At 44.0% G+C, this 15204-nt stretch overlaps 1 protein-coding gene across 3 annotated transcripts in view; it reads left to right on the top strand.

Moving 5' to 3' along the window:
• The window catches only part of LOC134628116 (band 4.1-like protein 1), a 95267-nt gene that overhangs the window by 67882 nt on the left and 12181 nt on the right, over window positions 1-15204 (top strand). Inside the window, exons 5-19 of one of the 3 annotated variants that reach the window (XM_063474786.1) lie at window positions 429-471; window positions 677-752; window positions 1119-1337; window positions 1705-1792; window positions 1871-2023; window positions 3589-3686; window positions 4502-4677; window positions 4896-5125; window positions 5500-5538; window positions 6075-6119; window positions 7487-7636; window positions 8787-8873; window positions 10535-11938; window positions 13751-13801; window positions 14453-14812. In XM_063474786.1, the coding sequence (XP_063330856.1) occupies window positions 429-471; window positions 677-752; window positions 1119-1337; window positions 1705-1792; window positions 1871-2023; window positions 3589-3686; window positions 4502-4677; window positions 4896-5125; window positions 5500-5538; window positions 6075-6119; window positions 7487-7636; window positions 8787-8873; window positions 10535-11938; window positions 13751-13801; window positions 14453-14812 (3219 nt within the window). The remainder of the gene's footprint in view (window positions 1-428; window positions 472-676; window positions 753-1118; window positions 1338-1704; window positions 1793-1870; window positions 2024-3588; window positions 3687-4501; window positions 4678-4895; window positions 5126-5499; window positions 5539-6074; window positions 6120-7486; window positions 7637-8786; window positions 8874-10534; window positions 11939-13750; window positions 13802-14452; window positions 14813-15204) is intronic. The other 2 variants (XM_063474788.1, XM_063474787.1) reach the window with 2 other exon arrangements.

The following is a 15204-nucleotide window of genomic DNA, read 5'->3' as shown; positions in this document are numbered from 1 at the left end:
ACATTGTTTTTTCACACTAAGAGTACTTGTGGGAAATATTGTTACTGTCTTCCCACTGACATCTGTCTAAACAGCACGATTTACAGCTGCTGTAACAAGTGAATTCACACGAACTCTTCAGCTAATGAAATGCTCCAGCAACCAAATCTGAAATGGTGCCCCTGTTGGTGAACTGGTTCACTGAACAATCAGATGTTATGAGATCACATAGGTAACTGGCTGACAGTGAGTTTGTGGCGCAGTGATAAAACATGACTGCTCTGTGCGGGTTTGAATGCCTCAGCAGGGAGGGCTCAGTCTCTTTGTTTACCATATGGAGAGGCTTTCATAAGGAACACACGCGGCAATTAGAGTAAAATGTGACACCGGGGTGTGCATTAGCCATGTTTCCAGTCTACTCTGTGTGATTTCTGCCTTCTGTCTTTCAGAATTGGTTGGACCCCTCCAAGGAGATCAAGAAGCAGATGCGCAGTGAGTGCCTTTTCCAAGTTGCTGTAGTGGATTACTATTTTAAAATTCAATTAGCAGAGACATAAAACTAGCTTTGTTGCTCATTGTACTTGGAGTTGTCAGCTAAATTGCTAAGAAGAGCTCCAAAACTGCCTTCTAATGAACACTTTTTCCCGTTATACTGGATGTGTTTAAGCTTCCTGCTCTCAATACAATCTCTTACCAGACTCTCTGTGGCACTTTGCCTTCGCTGTCAAGTTCTACCCTCCTGACCCCTCCCAGCTCATGGAAGATATTACCAGGTAGTGTGCTGACACACACTTCTACTACATCCCCAGTCATAATTCCTCTGGCTGTGCTGTCAGGTGCTCCTCAGAATTATTCAAAGGATAAATCGCTAACACATGTCAGCTGTACAGATAATTTCCTTTTTTATATATTCCCACTGATGGATGTTTACATAAACACATTGTAACAATTCTCATGGCATATTTGCCCCAGTGTCAGAGCAGCCCAAATCCCTCTCTTCTTTTGAAGGATTAGCCCTGGAATGCTACTAACTGCCATGGATTAACTAGGCTGAATACTTGTTGGAGCTTGCATTGGCTCGGGCTTGTTTGACTGCCAACACTCCTTCCTCTCCTCCCCTTTTTCGTCTCATCTGACAGATACTACCTGTGTCTGCAGCTGAGGGATGACATGCTGTCAGGTCGGCTGCCGTGCTCGTTCGTCACTCACGCCCTCCTGGGCTCCTACACCGTTCAGGCCGAGCTGGGAGACTACGACCAGGATGACCACGGCACCGACTACGTCAGCGATTTCCGCTTTGCTCCCAATCAGACGCGCGAGCTGGAGGAGAGGGTGATGGAGCTCCATCGAAACTACAAGTACATGACACGCTGTTGTTTAAATTAGACCTTTGTGCATCCACAAGTGTCTTAGGGTGATCATCTGATGAGTTTTCAGTTGCATCAAAAACACTTCATTATGCACATTGCAGATAGATGCCGTCTGTCACTGAAATTCACACAGTGTGAATCTTGCCAGTGTGACAATACTTCTCAATTCACATAGTGATGCTGTGGCATTGCTTTTTGGCTTTCTTCCAAATGAAGTACTTGGGGAACTTGATGGAAGGAACTTAGAAGAGAATACATCAAGCATATTCGAATACTGCTCCCGCTGTACACCATTCTGGATCTATTATTTAAGAAAGTCTGCTACAGTATTGTTATTATTCTGCTCTTATTCTAGGGGGATGACTCCAGCAGAGGCCGAAATGAACTTCTTGGAGAACGCAAAGAAATTGTCCATGTACGGAGTCGACCTCCATCATGCTAAGGTTGGCTATTCTGGCATTTTTTGATTTTCAGGTGTCATCAATGCACTCCTGAATAATTTCTGTCTGTGTCTGCTGCAGGATTCTGAGGGGATTGAAATAATGCTGGGTGTCTGTGCCAATGGCCTGCTGATTTACCGTGACAGGCTGAGGATCAACCGCTTTGCCTGGCCAAAGATCCTTAAGATTTCATACAAGAGGAGCAACTTCTACATCAAGATAAGACCTGGAGAAGTACGCATTATGGTTAAGGACCAGGAGGGTCAAACATAAAGCCTAAGGGCCAGAATTGGCCTGGCGAAAGACTCCAATCCGGCCCTTTCCAGGGCTTTGGAAAAACTTTTTCCAAAGTTTAGCAGCTTTTTTAAATGAAAAATGTCTTTAAACTAACAGAAAGGGAAATTTCACTCCTTTGGCCCACTTAAGATCAAAGTAGGCTGTATGTGGCCCACAATCTAAAATGAGTATGAGTATGACGTCCCTGAACTAGTCTGTTTATACCACAATCAAAGGAAATGGGGCTCTTGTTTTTTAGGATCTTGGAACAATAAATCTTCATACAAGTGTGTGCATAACCAAAGGGAGATGTGAGCCTCAATTTTAAGAATGTCCTTGCTACATCCACCACTGTGCTAGCTTTAAGTAACACAAGGACTGGAAGTATAGTTTTGTACATTTCCAGAGTCTCTACCGGTTGCCTGACCCGCCCCATGAGGCCACTACAGGGCGTTTGTGCACCTGTAGCTTATGAAATAAAGCACTTTAATTCGAGAGCTTTTGAGGTGTTAGTAGATGGACGTGCCTGGCCACAATGGCAGCACCCATTTGTCAGTAAAGTCCCATTGGGTGTCACTATCTTGGTGTTTTAATGAGCGAGGAGGTGATCTGGCTGACACGGCATGCTCAGATGGTAGCAGCTGCTACCCTAGTACTACCATACAGCTTTAATGATGACCAGAATTATTCAAATCTACATGCTGACAACTAGAGATCAAGCCCATAAGCTTAGTTATGACCAAGTTTATATACAGCATGTAAGATATTTAAAATCAGGCTGGTTATCGTTTCCTTTATGACTCCTTTATATATATATGTGTGTTACTGAAAAAAAACATGTTGTTTAAAGCCACAGGAGAAATGAATGTGTGGTCATTTGGAGCCATACTGGAAACCACACACACACACACACTAAACACAGCCTTATACCTTTACTTTTGCTCCGCTGCATGGTTAGGGTCTCTATTTTGGCCCTCGCCATTGTGCTGCAGCTTATCCTCCATGCTGAGCCTCAAAGTGTCAGGCTGTCTGGGCGAGACCCAGTCAAGTGACAGAGCTGCACAGTGAGCCTGTGATGGAGCCAAAGAAAGAAGTCTTTTAACAGAGCTGCTGCAGCTGCAGCCACAGTCAGAACAGAGGGATAAAGAGTGTAAATATAGAGCCATGAAGTTGTTTTCCACTCATTTGCTCCCAGCCTCTGAACACTGGATGTTATCCTTCCTGCCTCTGACCTGCTGCCTTCTGTCCAGTCTGCAGAATATATGTAAATAATAAGGTAGCTTATATATTGACATAAGTTTGGTGCCAACAGTTTTTTGCAAGCACAAAGCAAGGACTGTTTTTATTGATTGGCTCCAGTGATCATTCAGGTATGAGATGTTGTATATTTATAGATTTTTAGGACTCTCTCTAAATGTTCGTCCAACAAATTGATGCGCCATTCAGCAAAACAGAGTAAACAAACCTGGTGGTGTGCTCAGCTCTCACCTTCTCTGTCTCTCCATATTTTCTCTCCACTCTAGTATGAACAGTTTGAAAGTACAATTGGTTTTAAGCTTCCCAACCACAGAGCTGCCAAGAGGCTGTGGAAGGTCTGCATCGAGCATCACACCTTCTTCCGGTAAGAATCGATCCGCTCTCATGGTTGGAGGGTTTTTCGTTCGATGGCCATCAAAGCAAACCGAACACTTCCCTGTGTACAGCTTCATTAGGCACAGTCGCTCCGGCTACTGTCATGGTCACCGTGGCTTTGCTAGTAAACTTAACTTATATACTGATATAGCATTACAGAGGAGGTCACACATGCATGAACTGCATTATACAGCTCTCTGTGTAGTAGCACGCAGTTACAATTACACATACGTATTATAGAGTGATAAAGGAGAAGTCAGCTTTACCCTGAAGGTCAAGCTAGTTTACAGTAACAGTCACCACAAGGCACTTTATATTGTAAGGTAAGGCCCTGAGATATTAAAGGGAAAACCTCCAAAATTCAACAGTTAAGCAAACACTTGGTGTCTGTCGGAAGAAAGAACTGCTTTTTAACAGGAAAACATCTCTGTCAGCCATCTGCTGTGGCCAGTTGGGTGGAGAGAGGAAAGAAAATAGTAAAACTCTGCCTGGTCAGCAGTTGTTGTATTGTAATGGTTTCATTAGAACAGGTAAATATAGATCAACAAATATGGATCAACAATGGACCAGAGTTCATGAAAAGTGTGAATAAATCTTTCTGTGAACAAATAAATGAAACCATTTAAATCCATGGGAAGCTTTTCAAATGAAAATCTTGAATCTGTGAATTTGAAGCTGAAAACATGATGCACATTTATTTAAGTTGGACTTGAAATAATTTATTCAGCTATTAGTAATCCACATATCTCTGTATTTTGCCTTTGAGAGATCCAGACTGCTTGCTTATCACAGTCTGTTTCACAGGCTGGTGTCTCCTGAGCCTCCTCCTAAGGGATTCTTGGTGATGGGCTCAAAGTTTCGATACAGCGGAAGGACGCAGGCTCAAACCAGGCAGGCCAGTGCTCTCATAGACCGGCCTGCTCCTCACTTCGAGCGGTCGACCAGTAAGAGGTATCTGCTTTCCCGGAGCTTGGATGGAGGTGAGCGCTGCAGCATGAGGGCTTCTCAGGGAGAAAAAGCTAGCTTCACTTTGCTCAAAGAGTAGTGTTGTAAATCAGACAGTTTTTACCTTTGAACAGCATGTTCAAAGGTAAAAACTGGTGCCACTGGTGACAGAGTTTTCTCATCATCTGTGGAAGAAAGTAAATTAAGTGTTCTTCCCAGAATATCCAACGCTTCTCATCTGTCTGACCAACAGAGTTCTCACGGCCGGTATCAGCCATGTGCGAGAACCACGACGGCCTTTCTCACCGCAGCATCAGTGAACACCGACGTCTGCACAGCCCCTCCGGGGACGAGCAGGAAACAGAGCTGGAGCCAAGTTTGGAACAGGACGAAGAGGAGAAGGAGCACGAGCAGGGCCGGGAGGCGGAGCAGGACAAAGACCATGACGGCAACGTGACTCCAAGCAGAAAAAAAGAGATCATGGTAATAAAGACCTCCCGATGGAGCTTTAATGAGTTTCCAATGACAGAAGGGCTAAACGCACACTTTTAGTCACCTTGCCCACAACTCTGGCTTTAGTGCAGTGAGGCAATGATGTAAAGAGGTGCAGTGCAAGCGTCTCAGTCCAGCTGAGGTTTATCCAGCAGGGGCATAACGCTGTGGCAGCTTTGCTGGATTTAGCATTTACTAACTCTTCTCCTTTCACTCAGGCTTACATGCTTACTCTGCACTGCTCATAAATCCTGCTAACGGCTTTACAGTTTTTAACCCTTTCTCATTATGCTGACAAATGCAGACCCGAGCCATGCCTCTGTTTACTAACATGCTTTTTCTATTTTTAAACTCCTGCTGGCGAGAAGGAGGAGGCCGGGTCACCAATTGACAGTAAACAGGAGGTATTTGGTGTCTGGTGATTTGGTCTCTGTTTGTCTGTATGCTGTCTTTATTATAAATACTGTGTCTGTTTAATTGTTCCTCGCCCTCTCTGCATATCTCCCACTGGGTTTTGTCTCTGTACCTGTGGCTGTCATCACTGACAAACAAAAAAAGCTGTACTGCATTGCACCACATTAACAAGTGATCCAAAGGCTGTAGTGGCCTTTTAAGGAACGGTTAGGCATCCCAGCAAACATTTGAAAGACACCGATTGTCAGAATTAGGTGTAAAGGTTCACTTAAGATTTAGACATGGCTGTAATGCTTGTAGTTTTATTAAATGTTCAAAATTTACTGGGATGGCTTTATTTTCTCATTTCAGAATCTGTCTCGGCATGATATCTGTATCTGATAGCTAAATCTTTGCTTTCTGTCTGCCTGCTTGTCCTCTCACTGACTTACCGCCTTGTGTCTGCATCTGACCTTGTTCCTGCACTCTCTTACCCTGCACTCTTCACCTTTGACCTTGCTCACCCATTGTCCTGCAACCAACTCAGCTCTCTCAGTTGGACCAGGAGACTACTCCTCGGCACAAACAGGAGGTACAGGTTCTTGGATTTTGGTTCTTGTGCTTCTTGTCGTGTGTGCCTCTAATAGACTGAGGTTTGCCCGCATCTTTTCAGTCAGTTTATATTTGATTTATTTATATATTTTAAAAGGTATTTGAAACATCCAGCAGCAAATCTCTAGCACTGCTTTCAGAGTTAGACGTGTGCTCTCCCCGTCCTTAAGTGCCTGTAATGCAGCATCGGTGCATTCTTCTCTGGGAAAAGCACTCAGATGCTCCACTTAAGTGAACGCGCTGGTACAAGTTCTCCATTTTTAGGTTGTATTACAAGTCCTTCATTCAAAGCTCTACTTTAAGCGCAGTAACATCCACTGAAAACATCAGCAACACTTCATATTGTAAAATGCTGCTGTATTCTGACACCTATCAGAACCAGCATGAACTTTTTCAGCAGTATGAGCTATAGTAGTTCGTCTGTTGATGGGACGGTACAGGACAGCCTTTGACCCCACGTGCATCGATGAGCCTTAGCCGCCCATGGCCTTTGTTGTTTCAACATCACATTTGATAGATACTGAGCTCTGTAGGCCAGGAACACCCTACTATAGCTGCTTTTAGACATCCTCTCACGCAGTGGTGTATCCATCACAGTTTAAACGTCATCAAACGCGCTCAGATCCTGACCCTTGCCTGTTTTTCTTGCTTCTAAAACAGCAACTTTGAGGATAAAATGCTAATTTGCTCCCTTAAATATCCCACCCATTAACAGGTGACACGATTAACCTGTCACAGTTTATAATGTTATGATTGGTGTATATCTGCAGTTATATCTGTAGGGGGCATTTCTCAGATAAATATTTACCTGTTATACTGTTAGTGGAACTAAAAAGCTCAAAGAGGGGATGTTGCACTAGAAACAGTGTAAGTTCCTGCTCTGAATAGCTGTTTCTTCAGCTGAACTGCAGAATACTGTTTATGCAGGTGAAGGAATATGGGTTTTGTTTTGTTTCCTGTAATAGCTGTTGTCCAATCTTCCAAAAAGAAAGCTTTCTGAGTTTTGATTAGCGAACGGCATTAATTGATTATTCATATTCATTTTGTCTTGCATCCTCTTTGCAGTGCGTGCCTTGATTGTTGTGCTCATTCGTGTTTTGAAAGCTAATTCTGTCGTAACTTACTGAAGCCATGCTGTAGCTTCAATAAGCATCTTAAATGTCAGTGAACACCAGCACAAAGGACCAAAATGTTAGCGTAATCTCTAACTGGCATAAATGCGAGCAGTTCGCTTGGCCTCCTCTCCTGTGTACATGAAGTATTACCTCACAACATTTTCATACATGCCATACAAGTCTCAGGTGTTCATGACGGACTGATGGACTGTTATCTTCTGCTCTTCTCTAGTTTCTGGATAAGTCGCAGGACGTCTTGCTGAAGCACCAGGCCAGCATCAATGAGCTAAAGAGAGCCTTGAGGGAGCCCAACAGCAAGCTGATGAACCGCGAGAAGCGTCTGTCAGCGACCTCCCCAACCGGCACACCAGAGAAGAAGGCTGTGAGTGGGGGATGAGGGTAGGGGAGCTGTGGTGTGGAGAGCTCTCAGGTCCATTATGGTCAATATCTCAAATCTAGTGACCTCTAAAACTTGACATTCCATTAAAGGCCATCGATATTTCCGTGTGCCAGTGTCCTCTTTCCAATTCTCGCTCTCGTGCTTGTTATGCAGGTTTTTAACTGCTTCATTAGCCTAAAGCGATACTGCACGGTCATATGATTAAAAAAAACATAGTGATTGAGCGTGATTGTTGAAGATAGATTTTGTTTTCCCAGCAGGCATTTCAAACAGGTGTCTCCAATATTATATCAGTCGGAAACAAACATACAAATCCCCTGTTTATTTTAGGACAGCCGTGTAATGAATTGCTTTCTACCTTTTCTCTGGAATACCAGGATAATTCTCTCAATATCTCCGAGGTGCTTGAAGATGACTGACAAGTAGCAAACAAGGAAACATCTTGATGAGATTAGATCCGAGATGTTTTTGAGATTTTCTCAATGCGAGGCACTCGAGAACTAATCATCAGTCATTTTTTTCTCCCCTGATTGCCTAACAGTTAGATCGTTTTCTTTATGCTAGATCACAAAATCTCTCAAGCTTTGATGGTATTGTGGTAATAGGGCTTTTAAAGATGAGATTGGCCTCTTCAGATAGGATAGTGTTTGCTGGTGCCTAAGTTGCCTTCAGACAATCTCTCATCTGCTGTCTGCCACAATCAGATTATAACCACAGAATGTCAAATGTTGTCTGTGGCGGAAAATGTAATCTGCTGTGTGCTTCATTCCAGAGGTGGGGGTTGTTTCTGTTTGAGTGACATTCGAAAGCTGGGAAAGTCTTGCTGCTTTTTACTGTTTCCAAGAGATTTAGTGGAACTCAGCTCTTTGATGTTGTTGCAGAATAAAAAAAATCTTTTTGCATTGCAAATGCCTCCAGATTTGCTTATGTGGATTTGGTGGCTGTCAGGTACATGGAGCTGCATGATTTTAGTTTGAAGTTCATTAAAAAGTTTCTGCTAGAACAACTCACTTGTGTCCTGTTAACACTGATTCTTCCTTTCTTTTGCTTGAAGTTGTGTCTCACAGAATTGCTCTAATGGCTGTTCTTCCTTCTCTCTTTTAAACCCTCTGTTCTGCCTCGTCTCGGTCAGTCGGTGGGCCGGGCAATGGGAAAGGAACCTGTTAACAGCCTGTCTGTTGAGGGTTTCGTCCAGAAGACTCTGGTGACTTCACCTGAGGTTGCACATCTCTCACTCTTTCTCTTTCACTAAGCAGTTTACTGTTTGTAGCATTGGCATGGTGCAGTGCAATTATGTACTGCTGTCTCTCCCCACCCAGCAAAAACTTGCTGAAAAGATGACTTTGCTATGACGTATGACAAAAAAATTTGTTTTCAATAATAATGTCTGTTACAATTGATATGCATAAAGCCGAAGCAGGAGCACCTTAAAGCTGGATTCTATCTGAAGGCTGCTGGATTATGATAGTTGTAGCTGCAGAAAGACCTTTAGAAATAAAAAAGTACCTGTAGTATGAAACCGCATGCTCATTGCATAACAAGCTGTCAATCCCAAGTCAACAGGCAACGAGCGTGCGGTTTCTCAGTCAGCTCCGCCCCATTTTTGTCAAGATGGCAATGGTGGAAAAGCTCATCTTGAGTCTTCCTAACTGGACTTTGCCAACCAACATCACGGTTGCTACATCTGTCCTTTATACTGTCTGGACTGTAATAGTGCCTAAACATTGTGCCCTAAAACATAGAGCAGGACTGAGGAGCAGTCCACAAAGAAACATTAGACTGGTCTGTAGAGTTAGACGTGTCTTCATTTTACTCACAGATTAGTCTATTGTAAGTTTGACTGTTTCAGAAAAATAAAGACCGAGTCAGTTACAGCCACAAAAAACGACCCCCTGTCGGACTCGAGCCTCTTACTGATGTTGCCCTGGTAACAATCAGCAAAACCTGCTCTGACTAGTGGCACTCAAAAAGGAAAGAAGGGCTTATATTTTGTGGAGTACTAATGCTATCATGGTGAGTTGTTAGAGTCTGTAATAACTCACTGGCAATTTAAAGCAGTGAGGATACTTTGTTTGCCCTATTCAGCTATCCTAGTCTGACTTAGAATTAGCAAAGGCACTGAGCCTTAAGAAGCTATTGTATCCAAGCTATAGTACGGGTGTTTTATTCTACACTCACTAGAGTTTTGTGTTTCTTAAAGTTTTTTTTAAAATTATTGCCACACTTCTAAAAACGGCCTTGTTTATGTTAAATTCCTCCAAAGACCATCAGTCAGCCATTTTTTTACTCCTTAGAAAAAAGTCTACATTTACCCAGAATTAGTTGTTAAACATAAAAAAATGACTAAACTCGTTTGTTCCGCTAATAAATGTGATGTTTTGTAGATTTAGTGGGAGTATATCTAAAGACGAGGCTTTTCAACAGCCTGAAAGACAATTTGAACTCAAAGTTGTTGCAACATCTGATAAGTTTGTCTTTTTAAATGAATATTATTGTTATTACTTTACATCTTTTCAACAAGTTTTTGCAGTGTCTGATGTGAGTCTATCAGGGTTACATGTGATCCAAATGGGAGATCCATTTTGGACTAAATTTAGACTAAATCAAATTAAACGCAGCCCAATTTCAATGACTGTTTTTGGGTTAAATAAATGTCAAGACCGGCTGACCCGAGTCAGCACAGAAGTCTGCCCGTGGTGCTCGGTTGGTGATTTGTTTACCGTTTTAAAGAAATGCATATTGAATAGGTAATACCAATGTTCACCATAACTTCAATATGTACATTTTGGGCCCTTTTCTTGGATTGAAGTCCTTGTCTAGATTTGATTGTTTGCAGTAGCTGTGCTTGTCTAACTGTGTTTAATCTATACCAACATGTAGGGCTCAGAGGAGTGGGTATTGATTGAAAAACAAGAACCTTATCAACAAGACCATGACTGGAAGGCAGAAGAAAAGAACAAATCTCTCACACCTGATTCCTCATGGGAGAAAAAGGGTCTGGAAAAAGAGATAGATGTTAGCAAGATGATGCATAAGGAGGTAGCAGGGTATGACAGAAAAGAAATGAAAAGCCATATTGATGAGTTTCCATCAACAAAATCGTCCAGAGAGGCAGATGTATGCTCTGAGCCTCGGCGTTTTGTGATCCAATTATCTGAGAATGCCGACTCGTTTCAAGACAAATCTCAAAGCAAACCAGCTCGAGCCTCAGACCCTGAGGCGAACAGCGATGCAGCCCCGGGCTTGCGGCACATGAAGGAGCGCACGGCTTCTAAACCAAGGAAAAAGAGGAGACCCCAGAGCTTAAACCTGGGAATGCCCACAGAGCTCGTCTACAGGAAAGGAGGAAGCGATTCCACCGAAGACGAAAACGAGGGCTCGGACTCAGACAACAACGCAGAAACAGCACCTAAGAGAGGAAATCATTGCGAGTCGCCCCCAGTGGCAACGATGAAAGATGATCAGGGTTTAGAAAAGGATCAGCTGGTCAGGGTCTATAAAGACGGCAAACAAGAGGGTAAAGTAGATGGAGAAAGCAGGGAGGGCTCCACCCAAGGAGCAGAGCAGGTAAAGAAAAAAGTGAGCCTTGTTGGGACAGCAGATGTCGATGTAGGCTCAGTGAATGGACCTGGAAAGATAGAGCATGATAGCTCATTCTCAGGGTCTAAAGGAGAGTGTGTGCTGAAGGTGCGAGGGAAAGGCTTCATTGACAACAAAGAGTTAGCAGAGGTTAAACTACGACAGGTCAGGACACATGAACGAAAGGTCAGTAGCTCTGGAGGAGAGGATGTTGAGGGTTTCTTGGGCGACAGAGGTCAGAGGACGTCTCTCCACCGACTGTCAAGCAGCAGCTACCAGTCGGAAATCACCAGGATTGTTCCTCTCAAGCCGGAGCGTTCGAAGAGCGTCACGTCCAAGGACGAAAGGGACCGGACGGGACAGGACGATCCAAGACGGGGGATCAGAAGAGAATACCGGTGGTCGGTTGGCTCTCCGGAGGGATCCTCAGACCTCAGCTGGACCGACGGTTCCAACTTTCATCCAGCGTTCGCGTCAGATCTGGAGGGCGTTGCTAAAATCGAGCATCCAGACGATAGCTTTCAGTCTGGTAGAGTGTTCGCGGAAAGCCAGTCATTCAGCTCAAAGGTTTCAGGGCTTCCCAAAATGGCCCCTCCAGCGCCGCCGGTGAAAACGCAGAAGGCAAGAGAGTCCGTGCTAATACTCCGGAACAGCAGAAACGCCAGCAGGGAGCCGAGCCTGGACGCGGCCAAAAAGAGACACTCGGTAACTCCTCTTGGCATCTGCTATTCAGTCATTGGAAACAAAGCATGAGCTTCAGACAGACTTCAGCATGAGCACGCCATTTTTCTTTTTTCTACGTTTTCAATGACTTGAAACACTCATCCATCTTGCCTTGTTCGTGCCTGCATGAAGAGCAGGCGGAGCCGTACCTCTGCTCTGTCTTGTGGCAGTCAAAAAGTGTGGACATTTTCCCATAAGGCAGTCCAGTTTATCCCCCCCTCCCATTGCCTTGTGACATGCACCACACTGTCTGGCAAATCTGTACAGCTCAACACTGGCTGTGAAAGTTTAAACACACACACACGCAAAAAGAAAAGTCATGTTTCGGTGTTTTGGTTCATCTTTTTCAGCAGCTGAACCTGAAATTTCCTCCCAGCTCACATTGTTCTCTGTCAGAGGGCGGCAGACTCACATATTACCGCCGCTCCGATGATTTATGCTCATCTCCATGTCATTTCCAAGCTGGAAATACAAAACAAGCGATTTATTGCATATGAACGTTAGAAATTAAATCACTCATTTGTGAAAGGAGGGGGTGGGGGTGTACTGTCATCCATTACTTTGTTAGAGAGCTAATATCTTCCAAAATTAGAGATAAATGGAGTATAGAATTGGTTTGTGCGCAAAAGATTGAGGAACCACATCAAACTGATAACCCTTAAAAAAAACAACGCAGAATTTACAAACTGTCGCTGGATCCTTCACATGGGTGGTAATAAATCAGAAATCATGCGTTGCATTATTTCCATTTACCCTCACCTGGATTGAAAGCCCAGCGGTGTTCTAAACACACCAGTTCCTCCAACTGTGAAAGCCCAGCAGGCAGCAAGCAGACAGACACCACAGCTCAGTGCCTGACACAGTCAGATTTGCTGCTTTCATTTCACTGTTGGTATCATTGGGAGCTTGCACGTGTTTGGCACCGGAATGAAAGGAATTTGGAGTGAATAGACATGACAGCTTTCATCATTCCCCACCTTTTCATCTGAGTCAAGCTCTTGCATATATTGGATTAAACAGGCATGAGGAGAGAGGTGTTGCATAGCTCTGAGTGTGCGAACAGACCTCACTGGCGAGTGACAATCACAAGATCTGATTGAAGTGGGAGAGGGGGGGCTGGGAAAATATTAAGGTGCTCCTCCAAACACGTGGACCCACTCTCCCAGTCATTTTGACAGGCTTTGAAATGCATCACAGCACCTTTTTAAAACTTTTTATCAGAAATGTAACAACATCATTCGACTGTATTTGTGTTTAAATTCACGGTGAACCATTGCAACACTTTCTCAGTTAGTGGATGAGTGGCTGCTCTTACTACCAGAAACCTGCTCGTTATACAAAGTGCATGATTTTCTTGCCCTGCCTCTGCTAACTACAACAAATGGCTGTAGATATCGTTGTTGCTTTTCTGTCCTCTAAACTTCTACTGCTGTTTGCTTTTGTCACTGTAGAGCAGTCCTTGAAATTTGTGCTGGTATCCATTCTGAACCTGACTGGATCTGACTGGTCAGAACCAGCGGGCTTGAATTGGGTCTGGCTGAATTTCTCACCTAAACTTGGGTTTGAGTTAATGATAGCACAAACTTACTAGTTTGTTTGTGTTTTGTATTTACATTTGGACCCTTCAGGATCCCAGTTTAGGTTTACGCTGCAATATTTTGTGCACAGAACCCCACTGGGCTCATATCTTCAGACCCCAGTCAATCACTGCTGTGTCAGTCAGTCCACACTCCACTCCAGCTTGTGCTAACCCTGAGATCCTCTCTCTGCTCTTTTCTCTGCTTCCCTCTGCAGGAGCCTGTCTCTACTCCTGCTATATATGAAGAGCCTTTTGCTGACTTCAAGGTTATTCATTTGTATTTGAACCCACCCTTCATATGCTCTGTCGATTTTTTCTCTTTTCCTCCCTCGATGCATGTCTCATACCTGACTGCAGCGGTCTCCCCCGACATCTAAAAATCAAACACACAGCTTTTACTACCTGTTATCAATGTACGTGACGTTTAAGTTGCTACTTTTACCAAAACTCAGGAACGAGAGTGAGTCTGTAAGTGGACTGTCAGAGCTTTGGATATAAGAAAAGTCGTGTGTTTATATTAGCAGAAGACTAGCTGTTGCATTGCTATTGTTAGTAAGCTTGTTTGTTTAAGGAAACATATAGTAGCTAGTTTATTAGGTAGTTGTAGCTAGATGGAATATGCACACCACTATCTCTGAAGCCGGGTCGGTTTTTTGAAGTTAGAAGTTATTCGCAAAAAACGGTCCACAGTCAGATCCAGCCCTCATCACATTCACTGTCAAAACGTCAAGGATGCAATGGCAAAAAAATTTCCTCTCAGGGTCTTCAACAGGGCTTTGCAAACTAATGGATGATGGCTAGCTTGTGTAGCAAGTTGCTTCCATAACATCGATGATTCCCATTCCTTGCCATCTCCATTTAAAACACTGTAGCTGTGCGATGCCAGAGTTTTGATCCTGTGTCTGTACCTGCACCAGAAGGAGTTTGGGGAGAGGAGGCCTCAGCCGAGCATAGCCTCGGAGGAGGAGCAGGAACGAGACACCGTGACGTGCATGAAGGAAACCCACCTGGGCATCGAACGCAAGTGTTCCAGCATGACGGTCAGCTCCACGTCCAGCCTGGAGGCCGAGGTCGACTTCACTGTCATCACTGACCTCCACTCGGGCCTCGAGGACTTTTCTAAGGGTGTGCCCGAACTGGGAGAGAGGGAGCGACAGCCAGAGGTGGGCCGGGAGGACTTTGAGGAGACCTCCAGGTTCTACTCTGCCCGTCTAATGGGCTCCCGGGACAAGTCTCCCATAGAGGAGAGGCTTCCTGAGGAGGGAATGCATCATGAGGTAGACAGACGAACGCATTTATACGTATTCATCGCCATCATCACCCACTGGCTTCACCCTGCCTGGCTGGACTTCAGTAGCCCCCTGCTGTATTTTTTATTTATTTTTGGACCATGATGTGTTACTTAAGTTTTATTGATTCCTTATTGAGTTCAGTTTTTGTTCTACTCATTTTTTATGTATTAATTGTAATTCACCCATTTTATTTTTGTTGGTGTTTCTTTGAATTTATTGCACCTCTTGCACGTTGTCATCCAGACTAATAAAAATGCATTTCACAGTTTGTTCCTGTAAGTTAACATCGCTCGGTTGCTTTCTTTTGTTTAATATGCTGCTTACAAGAATGGGTCTGAAGTCTTCAGGCGACTTGCTGTGAGCAAATCGCTTGCTGC

The sequence above is a fragment of the Pelmatolapia mariae genome, linkage group LG5, assembly GCF_036321145.2.
Source record: "Pelmatolapia mariae isolate MD_Pm_ZW linkage group LG5, Pm_UMD_F_2, whole genome shotgun sequence".
NCBI lineage: Eukaryota > Metazoa > Chordata > Actinopteri > Cichliformes > Cichlidae > Pelmatolapia > Pelmatolapia mariae.
The sequence above is the reverse complement of the archived record's forward strand: the minus strand, read 5'-3'. Positions and strand labels throughout refer to the sequence as shown.